At 36.9% G+C, this 12710-nt stretch overlaps 1 protein-coding gene across 1 annotated transcript in view; it reads right to left on the reverse strand.

The window, feature by feature from the left end:
* Positions 1 to 4761: 4761 nt before the first annotated feature.
* The window catches only part of LOC149784973 (integrator complex subunit 12-like), a 48417-nt gene continuing 40468 nt past the window's right edge, over positions 4762 to 12710 (reverse strand). The window contains exon 8 of the mRNA XM_089978642.1: positions 4762 to 8826. Within this exon, the coding sequence (XP_089834768.1) occupies positions 8185 to 8826 (642 nt within the window). The 3' untranslated portion in view covers positions 4762 to 8184. The remainder of the gene's footprint in view (positions 8827 to 12710) is intronic.

Below are 12710 nucleotides of genomic sequence, written 5' to 3' on the forward strand. Positions count from 1 at the left end.
GAAAAGGCCCTAATCTGTAGTATTTTGGTGTGCCGAACACGAATATAACCGTGAAAAATTTGTATTGGCTCTCGTTTTGAAGATATTCATATACCTCATTTTCTATGTTTCACTGTGTAAATTTCTCCAGTAGGACTGCAGCAACATCCGGAATAATGATGTAACATTGCATAATACCATCATGCTCACATCATCCACAGTTGATTGCATCATTTTCTGATGCAATGCAATACTAATGCCATGCGGCTGCTGAAGTAAGTTGACGTCAGCAGTGTACTATACATGTGTAGGCCTATTATACTAATGCCAGGCGGCTGCTGAAGCTGACGTAAGCAGTGTACTATATAAAGCCCAATCAGATAGGTTCAGCATTTAAAATATTTTAGACGTTGTGCGAGACAGTTCAAGCTACTGTTACATAAAACTTATTATTTTATCCATTTACGTACAATAAAGAACAGTAATGCCTCGAAAGTGTGTTAATACCGCGGACAATTTTTGCTATATTTGTGGGGAAGTGACATTTGCCAACCAGAAGAAAAGTATCAATTCTCAAGTGAAGAAGGCATATCATCTTTACTTCGGATGCAAGGTTGGTGACCAAGACAAGCCTTGGGCTCCGCATATATGCTGTGCTACATGTACAACACAGCTTTCACAGTGGTTGAATTGCAAAAGGTCATCAATGCCGTTTGCAGTCCCAATGGTGTGGAGAGAGCCAAGCAACCACCTAAATGACTGTTACTTCTGCTTGGTTCCTCCTCTTTCCGGCGGAATAACGAAGCGAAAGAAGTCGAGAATAGTCTACCCAAACATTCCGTCTGCATTGAGACCAGTTCCACATGGTGAGGGACTTCCTATTCCAGAACCTCCAGCAGAATATTCTCTTGATTCATCTGACGAAGACAAAGGTGAGTCGACCTGTTCTTCTCCTGGTCCATCAGCATGCAGTGATCCAGATTTTCACTGTGGTGCATCATCAACCCCACACAGAATAACACAGGAAGAACTAAATGACCTGATTCGTGATTTGGACTTATCAAAGAACAAGGCAGAATTGCTAGGATCAAGACTCCAACAATGGAATCTTCTAGAAGAAGATGTCACAATTATTGCATATCGAAAGCGCCACCAGCAATTGGAGCCTTTCTTCAGAAAGGAAAGTAATCTGATATTCTGTTCCGATATTGAGGGCCTCATGAATGCTTTAAAAATCACTCATGACCCACAAGAATGGAGACTATTTGTGGACTCTTCGAAACTGAGTCTCAAGGCTGTGCTTTTGCACAATGGAAACATTCTTCCATCTATTCCAGTAGCGTATGCTGTCCACATGAAAGAGACATACGATAACTTAAGGCAGCTACTGAATTCCATTGAGTATAACAAGTACAGCTGGCACCTCTGTGGTGATTTGAAGGTAGTTGCCCTTTTAATGGGACTGCAGCAAGGATATACAAAATACATGTGTTTCTTATGCGAGTGGGATAGCCGAGCAAGGGAAATGCACTACATGAGGAAGGAATGGACTCACAGGCAGAATGTAGCCATTGGAGAGAAGAATATCCAACACCCAGCTCTGGTTGAGGCTCAGAAAATCTTGCTACCACCCCTTCACATCAAACTAGGTTTGATGAAGAACTTCGTGAAAACCATTGACCGGACTTTGCCAGCATTCCGATACCTGCATGAAAAATTCCCTCGACTCAGCGAAGCAAAGATTAAAGAGGGAGTTTTTGTGGGTCCTCAGATTCGAGAGCTTTTCAAAGATGACCGGTTCAACAACTTGCTGGAAGGTGACGCGAAACAAGCATGGAATGCTTTTCGCCTAGTTTCTACAAACTTCCTCGGAAATGTTAGGGCAGAAAACTATAAGGAACTAGTAGAAGACATGTTGATGAAGTATAAGAAACTTGGCTGCAATATGTCTCTAAAGATTCACTTCCTTCATTCCCATTTGGATTTCTTTCCTAGCAACTGTGGTATTGTTAGTGATGAACACGGCGAACGTTTTCATCAAGATATCGCAACAATGGAACAAAGATACCAGGGAAAATGGTCCACTACAATGCTGGCTGACTACTGCTGGACACTCCTCAGAGATGCTCCCGAACAGCTGTACAAGAGACAGGCGAAGAAATCTAAGATGTAGTCAGTGACTTGATTTTTTATAGGTAGGCTATTACAGTTGACCTTTTACTATTGGAATGCATTTCGTTATGTAAACATTAATTTCTTGCAGATTACAAAAAAACTAGAGCCAATTTTGCAATTTGACTGTCATATTCGTGTTCAGCACATAAAAATTGATAAGAATTGACTAATTTTATTTCAGTAACATGACTTTTGTAAAAATTTGTTGTCCAGTGTAACATATAAAGATGATTGGAATCCACTCTTTCAATGTTTACTTAAATAAAACAAGAGTCTACAATGAACAGCACTAACGTCATATTGTTAAATCAAACAATGAAATTGACAATTTCCGAAAGACATTGGCAATTGATGTCTGCACACAAGTTTTACTAATAAGTTGGTGAATTGCCGACTCTATTTTGTAAAACGGTTCAAACAGCTCACATTCTCTCTGTTCCATGAATCTGCGTAAATTCTGGAGTGACTGAATAGCGACTTTAGATGAAACCTGGTTATCTACTGCATTGTCGTCATCACTTCTTTCGTCATTTTCTTCTTGTTTTGTCTCTGTAAGAGCTGCAACGATGGTTGAGTCGTCGATTTCACCTTCTGTCTGAAGACCGTCATCTATTGCAACATATGATTGTTCCCACGCTATTGCTCCCTGGTGGGCGGGAATATACATGTATCTACCACCTATGGCGTCCTTTACATGTCAATCATTTACAAAGTCGCATTTACCGGCTTAATTGTCGGCTTATTTGAAGCGCTACAGCAGTGGACTGGCAATAACTGATCCTGACTATACATTGTGCAGTTAACCGGAGTAAAATTGTAAGGAATAATGTGCCATGGGCAGAACATTTATCGTGCTATTATCCGGAGTGTGCATTTAAGCGAAGTGCAGTTATCCGAAGTTTGTTCCCATTGAAAAGCATTGGGAAAAAATGGGACCGGCGTGACTACATGCAGTTATCCGGAGAGTGCAGTTAACCGATGTGCAGTTAAGTGGAGTTGACTGTATAGTAGTTTTCACACATTTCTTTTGATATTCACAAAATCTGAAGTAAAAGTTATATGCACGCTGAAAGCATGTGTTGATTGTTAATTATTCTTGCTGTAGTTGTTCAAACGAATAGGTGTACAAGCGTTAATTATTGGAAATTTGCAATGGATAAATGTACATGGAAACGCATATGAGAAAATTTTAGCAGTATGAAATTTGTACAGACACCTTTCATAGACCCTGGAACGTAATGAACCATACATTTACTTCGTCTTTCTTAACCTAATTTTGCTGTTAATTTTTCCCATTGAATTCAGACACATAATGATATGTGACAAAATTATTTAATAGTTTAAATATGTATGCATTTTTGGCAATGGAATTACATATATTATGTATTAATTGCAAGCCCTGATGGTATCAGGTGGCAAGTAAATGGTGTTGATACTCTGTTCATGCTGTATATTAGACGTTGAATTCAGACACAATGATCTGGAAAACAAATATTGAATATTGTAAATCTGTTTGCAATTTTTCAATGGAATTACATGCATTATAGATGAACTGCATGCCACCATAGCACGGTAGTAAACGGTGTTGATACCCTATTCATCATACACGTTAGACATGAATACACGTATATGTGCCAATGAGTTGTTCTCTGAAAAAAGTAAAATACTGTAAACCCCGATATTAACGCGATCCAATTTTTTGGACCCTAGTTATCACATTATAGCGGGGTTCCACTGTTCTTAAATGACAGAATATAAGATCTGAAAGTTCAGGATTCTTTAAATCTCAAAACTGGTTTTACCACTTGAAAATAACATTAAAATAAACAATAAATGCAACACCAAGAACTGGTTAGTAATACTGGTGTCAGATAAGTGAAATGATTAAGATTTAAATGATATTGAACAAATGTTTACAAGTAAAATAACATTGTATTACACACATTCTGTGTAGTATTAAGCATGTATTTCAAGTGGTAAAATCTAGGTTGGGACATATTGTCATGATTGTAGCTTGTAATTTTCTGCATGTTCAAATTAAAGGAGATGCTAATAATATAGCTGCAAACATATTCACTGATGCAAGGAATCAAGTGGAGAGGGGAAGCTCCCCTTGTCTTTTAAAAATGTGAGGGGTACAGAACAGTATAAATATTTTTTCCCCCTTAACACCTGAACATATTTCTTTTTCATGCATCTAGTGCTCTACTGAAACAGAAATCTTAACGTGAATCCTGTTACTGCATCTGTATTGACATTTTCACAATTTGATCTGTTTGTGATTTAATTCTGATTGTTAGTCTGTACACAGAAACCCCATCTCACAATCTGCAGTCTCTTTTTTTTGGGGGGGGGCATGACATGCAGTCCGAATCATAGTCAACTCAAATCCTAAGAAACTTCAATTGTCTCCATTCGATCAGAGGTCAACAGAGATGCATTTAAAGAAATAACACTATCCAATTTATCAATGACGTATTCATTATCCTGAATCATGAGTCCCATCCATCATAGTGAACTGAAGAGTAATCACTTATCATCTTATTACTGGCCATTGTCATGTATATCATGAATATCAATGACACATGGAATAGACAACCACAGACAGAAAAACACAGCCAAACTTTATTTGGACTACTTATACATCATTGGCTTTTACTTGCAGAAGTTCACATTTTACTGTGTGAGTTCTCATGCAAAGCTAATTTACATATTACAATTTGAATAAATGGTTCAATTTGAAATACCAGATGATGACTGAGTTTCAGGTATGATGTCTGGAGGAACAAATGTAATATAATGACTGTGGTTCAGGGATGATGTTTGGAGTGTGTGACAAATGTAATAAAATGACTGGTTTTCAGGTATGATGTTTGGAGTGTGTGACAAATGTAATAAGAATGACTGGGTTTCAGGTATGATTGGAGTGTGTGACAAATGTAATAAAAATGACTGGGTTTCAGGAAGGATGTTTTGAGTGTGTGACAAATGTAATAAGAATGACTGGGTTTCAGGAAGGATGTTTGGAGTGTGTGACAAATGTAATAAGAATGGTTTTCAGGAAGGATGTTTTGAGTGTGTGACAAATGTAATAAGAATGACTGGATTTCAGGAAGGATGTTTTGAGTGTGTGACAAATGTAATAAGAATGACTGGTTTTCATGAAGGATGTTTGGAGTGTGTGACAAATGTAATAAGAATGACTGGGTTTCAGGAAGGATGTTTGGAGTGTGTGACAAATGTAATAAGAATGACTGGTTTTCAGGAAGGATGTTTGGAGTGTGTGACAAATGTAATAAGAATGACTGGTTTTCAGGAAGGATGTTTGGAGTGTGTGACAAATGTAATAAGAATGACTGGTTTTCAGGAAGGATGTCTGGAGTGTGTGACAAATGTAATAAGAATGACTGGTTTTCAGGATGTTTTGAGTGTGTGACAAATGTAATAAGAATGACTGGTTTTCAGGAAGGATGTTTGGAGTGTGTGACAAATGTAATAAGAATGACTGGTTTTCAGGAAGGATGTTTTGAGTGTGTGACAAATGTAATAAGAATGACTGGTTTTCAGGAAGGATGTTTGGAGTGTGTGACAAATGTAATAAGAATGACTGGGTTTCAGGAAGGATATTTTGAGTGTGTGACAAATGTAATAAGAAAGATGCCACTGAACAAGAAGGTCTAAAAACATGTTATGTGGGAAAAAGAAAGTAAAAAGATAAAACATGACAAATTAACAATTCACCTGAAAAATGTAATGGCTTCAAACCAAGCCATGTCCTAATGAAATAATTAAGCATATTACATATGCAATGAAAACGGATAACAGAATTGAACTGTGACTACATTTGAAATTTTTTAAAAGATAACTACAACATAAAAGACTACACACATTCTGGACAAGATATTTTCAATGTATGATTAAGGTACAGCTACAAAACCATGAAGCACACAAAAATGTCATTAATTAATTAACAAACAATTAATACAAAAGGAATTTGTTTCTTTCATAGAAAAAACAAACTGATGCTTCCTGTACTATATAGCAAGATAAACCAACAGTTTTGATACCCACATGGAGCAATTATCTGAAGATTAAATCATGTACATGAGGGAACCACATAATGTTTAAATCTTGTACATTAAATTTTGCATCTGTTTACTGAAGACAACATTATTCATCAATTTAAGGAAATCATTTTCAAAAATACTGGAGCTCTCTGTCTCAAAGTTGTATTCAGTGTTACCAATTTTAGCCAAGGCTTCTGATAAAAACAAACTGCTCTTTTTCAGCTTTAATCGTAGCTGAACATACAACTTTAAATTATAAATGTGGATAACTTAGGCAATGAAGTACTACAAAATACTGGATAGGCTGAGGCCCCTCTAAACCATATCATATTCTAAGGGTTGTTCCATTTAAACATACATGGTACCCGGGGAAGGCAATTTATAAAAATATATGCCAGGGTACTCAGATTACAGATTTTATATAAAAGCTATAAAAAAAAATTAAATTGCATCTGTGGGTGACTAGTCCGCATTAAAAATGCCTTTCATGGGTCCCAAGTATATTTTACTGGAACAGTCCAGAGTGAAATGACCATCAGACTTGTCAAAATAAAATAGTGTTGTCTAATTTGCCAGATAGTGTTGTCGAATTTGCCAGATATAACATTGAGTGCAAAAACTAAATGCAGTCAAGATCCATGTGTTGGTGAATACAGGCATAACATGCTATACATGTATGTCCCATTTCTTGTTTAAAGTGCACTGATTTAAGACTTTAACTTTGCCAACGTACAAGATCATCCTAAAAGCACCCTACCATCTATACAGCCTAAGGGATATACATGCATTAATTTCATCCATTAACTGACATGCCACACATGACTGCTACATTACTGCACATGACATGACACACTTGACATGCCACACATGACTGTTACATTACTGCACATGACATGCCACATTACACACTAATATAAAGGACTTGCCATGTTAATGCACATGACTTGCCACATTAATACATATAACTTTCCACATCACTGCACACGACTTGCCACACCACACATGACATGCCACCTTACTACACGACTTGACAGTATCAAGCCTGTATTTGACTTTCATAAACTTTCACAAAAAAATTTAAAGCTGTTAAAACTGACACTAAAGTAGATGTAACAAGCAAGACAGAAACTCCTCAGCATAGACTTATAGTAACATTGGACTACAGTAACATTAGACTTATAGTAACATTGTACCTACAGTAACATTAGACTTATAGTAACATTGGACCTACAGTAACATTAGACTTATAGTAACATTGGACCTACAGTAACATTAGACTTATAGTAACATTGGACCTACAGTAACATTAGACTTATAGTAACATTGGACCTACAGTAACATTAGACTTATAGTAACATTGGACCTACAGTAACATTAGACTTATAGTAACATTGGACCTACAGTAACATTAGACTTATAGTAACATTGGACCTACAGTAACATTATCCCAAAGTTTCAGTTGAATGTAGAAACTGATGTTCAAGATATGACTTTAAAAACTTATGATGAACCGAGCTTTCTGCTTAAGCAGGTGGGACAAGCGAGACAGGAACAACTTGCTTACAAACAGCGTACAAACTTGACACTAACGGTAATCTTATAAATGCTGAATGCAGCGACTGATTTAGAAGATGGATGACTTTCAAAAACTTTAGCATTGAACTTTAGCATTGTTCACTGTGACGCAACAAGCTTTCTGTTTAAGCAGGTGAGATGGGCAAAACAGAAATTCCTAGAATACCATGGCTAAACTTCAGACTCATAGTGATATTACCAGTTTCACTTGAATGCAGCCACTGATGTAGAAGATGAGTGATTTTTAAAAACTTTAATGCAAAACTTTAACATTGCTGATAATGCCAATGATGTCGTAGATACTGAAGAAAATGACAACTATGTCCCACCAAGCTTTACTGTATGTAAACAGATGATACATTAATCTGATATTATCTGGGTGGAGTTATCATTTGGCTGAACTTCTTTTCTCCTGCAGCTTAGCAGCAGCTTTTTTCTTCATCATCTGCAATCTCTTATCTGCATTAGCAACCGAACTTGCACCTCCCTGACTTGACTTGCTAGTTGAGGCTTGTTTTGAGAGTGATTTGTTTGCAGCAGCCTCTACAGATGGCTTGGTAAACACTGCAACCGATTTGGGCAGCTCTGACAATGAGGATCGAGAGACTGACTTCTGGGGATCAGAACTGGCTTTGGATATAAGCTTGCTGCTATTACTGTTGTTGTTGTTGTTGCCACTACTGTTGCTGTTGCTAATACTGTTGCCACCAGTGGCAGTGACATCCAATGACTTCAATCGCTCTCTTGACTGGGAAGTAGTTAGAGTGGGCAGCTTGTCTGATTGGTCTGATTTAGTCAGCAAACCTCCATGTTTGGACAGGTCTGGTTTAGCTGGAGCAGGCTTCTCTGATTGGTCTGATTTAGTCAGCAAACCTCCCTGTTTGGACAGGTCTGGTTTAGCAGGTGCAGGCTTGGCTGGGTCTACCTTTGTGCTGGCCTTGGATTGCCCAGACAGATTAGCAGCTAAACTGGCTAGACCACTAAGAGGCTTAGCTGTTGTGTGACCAGTAATCTCCTTGACTGTAGAGACCTATGCATGAAATCAGAACAGAAACATTAGTCAAAGACGAACTTAAATTACCTTCTTGAAAATGAAAATAAATTGTTATTGCTTTATTAATAAATCAAATATATCACAAATGTTCCAAAGTATCCAATGTTACACTGTGCTCATGTGTTTATTTATGCACAGACACATCCATGTGCATGCATATATGTGCACACAGGTATACATATACAAATGCACACACTTACTTACACAACTTTGAAGTTTTAGTGTTGATGCCACTAGTGCAGTCAAGTTGATACCCATGTTTCACTATGCTTATACAGATGAGATGAAAATAATAGATTACTAAAGCCACTTTTCTTGAAAACAGCATACTGTCAAGTAAATAATAATTAAAGTTGTTGTTGTTGTTGTTCTAAGGTTTAACGCCATTTTTCAGCACAAGATAGGCAATACATGGCGGCCAGTATAACTGGTGGAGGAAGAACCCTGGAAAACCCAGGAAAGAACCACCGACCCACGAGAAGCTACTGGCAGACTTTCCCATGTACCCACGTTAGCCGAGCCTTGGACTCAAACCCATGCAGACAGAGGTGAGATGGCAGTGATCCGGAACGCTTTAGACCATTCGGCCACTCAAGCCCCTAATAATTAAAGAATAAATTCCATGAAATCAAGGATTTCCTCATGAAATATAGTAACTTTGCAAGTATCTATCTAAAAGGTTGCATCTGATAGAAGATGAAGACAACTGCCTACATGCCCTATATATATATACACATATAAGTCGAGTCCAACTGCTACCTGCACAGACCCAGATCTGCCATCTCAATGTGCCAGCAGATCTGGGTCTATGCAGCTTGTTAAGGGTAATCTATGGAACAAACAACATGTACCCTGGTCTGCAGGTGCATTATACTATGGAAGATCAGAACCTTTGTTATTTTCAATTTGACTCCACTTACAAGTGTGAATATACTGTATTTAAATGTTAAAGAGTCAGACATATTATTCTGATGATAACTTTACCATTTGTAACTCTGACACCAATGGTAAGCTAAATTTAGATGGTAACTTTACTATTTGTAACTCTGACACCGATGGTAAGCTAAATTTAGATGGTAACTTTACTATTTGTAACTGTAACACTGATGGTAAGCTAAATTTCAAATTATAACTTTATCATTTGTAACTGTGACACTGATGGTAAGCTAAATTTAGATGCTAACTTTACTATTTGTAACTCTGACACTAATGGTAAGCTAAATTTAGAAGGTAACTTTACTATTTGTAACTAACACTGATGGTAAGCTATCTTTAGAGGATAACTTTACCATTTGTAACTGTGACACAGATGGTAAGCTAAATTTAGATGACATACCATTTGTATCTGTGACAAAGAAGGTAAGCTAAATTTAGATGATAACTTTACCATTTATAACTGTGGCACAGATGGTAAGCTAAATTTAGATGATAACTTTACCATTTGTAACTGTGACACTGATGGTAAGCGAAATTTAGATGATAAATTTACCATTTGTAACTCTGACACTGATGGTAAGCTAAATTTAGATGATAACTTTACCATTTGTAACTGTGACACTGATGGTAAGCTAAATTTAGAGGATAACTTTACCATTTGTAACTGTGACACAGATGGTAAGCTAAATTTAGATGAAAACTATTTGTAACTGTGACACATATGGTAAGCGTGTGTAGCTTTAAACAAATTTCCATCATATAGCTACCATGTCTGAAGTGTGGCAGTTTATAGTGATGTCTAGCACGGGGACATCATGCCGCAGACATGTAGCATGACATCCCACCCAGTCACATTATCCTAATACTAGGCTGACCAGTCCAAACACTAACCTCTTAATGCTGAGCACCTAGTGAGGCAGCTGTTAGTACCATTATTTTATAAGTTTTTGGTATAACTCGGCAGGGATTCAAACCCGTAACCTCCAGCATCCGAGACAGACACTATAACCCTATAACCACTAGGTCACCGGAGCACTGTATGGTAAGCTAAATTTAGATCTTGTGCAAGCAATCGTGTACATCCTCTATACGTATCATTCAGTTATATGTGCAAATTCTTGGGGACCAATAATCTGTTTGCATTCATATAAAATAATGGTAAATATTAACAAAAGTATATTTAGTGTAACACAGCTGTGCCAAATTCATTGAAAAACTCAGTATTGCTTCTATTTCTATTTGATTAGCTGTATGTCTATACCCAATTTATAGAAAACTCAATATGGCTTCTATATCTTTGATCAGCTGTATGTCTATACCCAATTCATAGAAAACTCAATATGGCTTCTATTTCTTTTGATCAGCTGCATAGATCAATGCCAAATTCATAGAAAGACTCAACATGGCTTCTATTTCTGTTTGATTAGCTGCACAGGTCTATGCCAAATTCATAATATGGCTTCTATTTCTGTTGATTAGCTATATATGCCTATACCAAATTGATAGAAAAACTCAATATTGCTTCTATTTCTATCTGATGAGCTGTACAGGCCTGAACCAAATTCATAGAAAAACTCAATATGTCTTCTATTTCTATGTGTTCAGCTGTATAGGCCTATGCAAAATTCACAGAAAAACTCAATATGGCCTCTACTTCTTTTTCATCAGCTGCATAGGTCCATGCCAAATTCATAGAAAAACTCAATATGGCCTCTACTTCTTTTTCATCAGCTGCATAATTTCTATGCCAAATTCATAGAAAAACTCAATATGGATTCTGTTTCTTTTGATCACCTGTACTGATTCATAGAAAACTCCATATGCCATCTATTTCTATTTTAAAATATTAATAAGCAGCCTCTTAGTATACAGGATAATCTGTGTGGGTTTACACATTGATGATAAAATGGTCCAACAGGACAATCTGTGTGAGTGTACACTTTCAAAACAAGATGGCCCAAACAGGACTATCTGTGTGGGTGTAACATTCCTGATAAAATGGTCCAACAGGACAATCTGTGTGGGTGTACACATTCCTGATAAAATGGTCCAACAGGACAATCTGTGTGGGTGTACACTTTCATAACAAGATGGCCCAAACAGGTATCCAACAATATCGGACAATAACTACAACAAGATATGTAAAATAACAGCAATCAAACTCCTGCAGGAATTCAACAATATAAGGCTGCCCATGAAAAAATCTTTAAAGCCAGTGATTCTTTGACTATGCAGTGGAAAAAAATCTCGAAATCTGGGGATCTCATTCCACCAATTTATGATACTGTAACTTTACAATTCTCAAAGGAAGTAGGTAAATATAAACAATTCTCAAAGGCAGATGGCAAATAAAAAATATTCCATTCACGTAAAGCTCCACAAATTTGTTCTGATTAAAATCCAACAATCTAAGAAGTAGTTATCTTGCAGAAATGATACTGTGGGCCAGAGGTCTCAAACATGTGGCATGCGGGCCACTTGCGGCCTGTCAAACTGTATCCTGAGGTGTCCAAAATGATTGACGTCACAAGGTGTCATGAGAGATAACAAAGGTGGTATGACCATTGGGCCATCAAAAATGCTCTGCTGTGGCCATCAGGGTGGTTTGAGTTTGAGACCCCTGGTGTAGGAAGATTGGAATCAGGAGAGATAACTCTGTTAAGATATAGAAAACTCAAAACCAAAATCTTATAAGTTCTTGCTAATATAAACCTGCACACCAAATCTGGTTTAAATCAAACAATCCTTGATAACATCTACATTACATCTTTTTTTATAATAAAAACACAATCTTTTGAACATTGTATGTTGAAAAATTTGGCATTAATCTTAATTTAGTGAAATAAAGCTAGTGTCCTTTAATAACAACATGGTGATCAAAAACTATGTTCCACATATAGTCAATAGAAATAATAAAATTCCTT

The sequence above is a fragment of the Sinohyriopsis cumingii genome, chromosome 13, assembly GCF_028554795.1.
Source record: "Sinohyriopsis cumingii isolate HCF-2022 chromosome 13, ASM2855479v2, whole genome shotgun sequence".
In the NCBI taxonomy this organism is placed as follows: Eukaryota; Metazoa; Mollusca; class Bivalvia; order Unionida; family Unionidae; genus Sinohyriopsis; species Sinohyriopsis cumingii.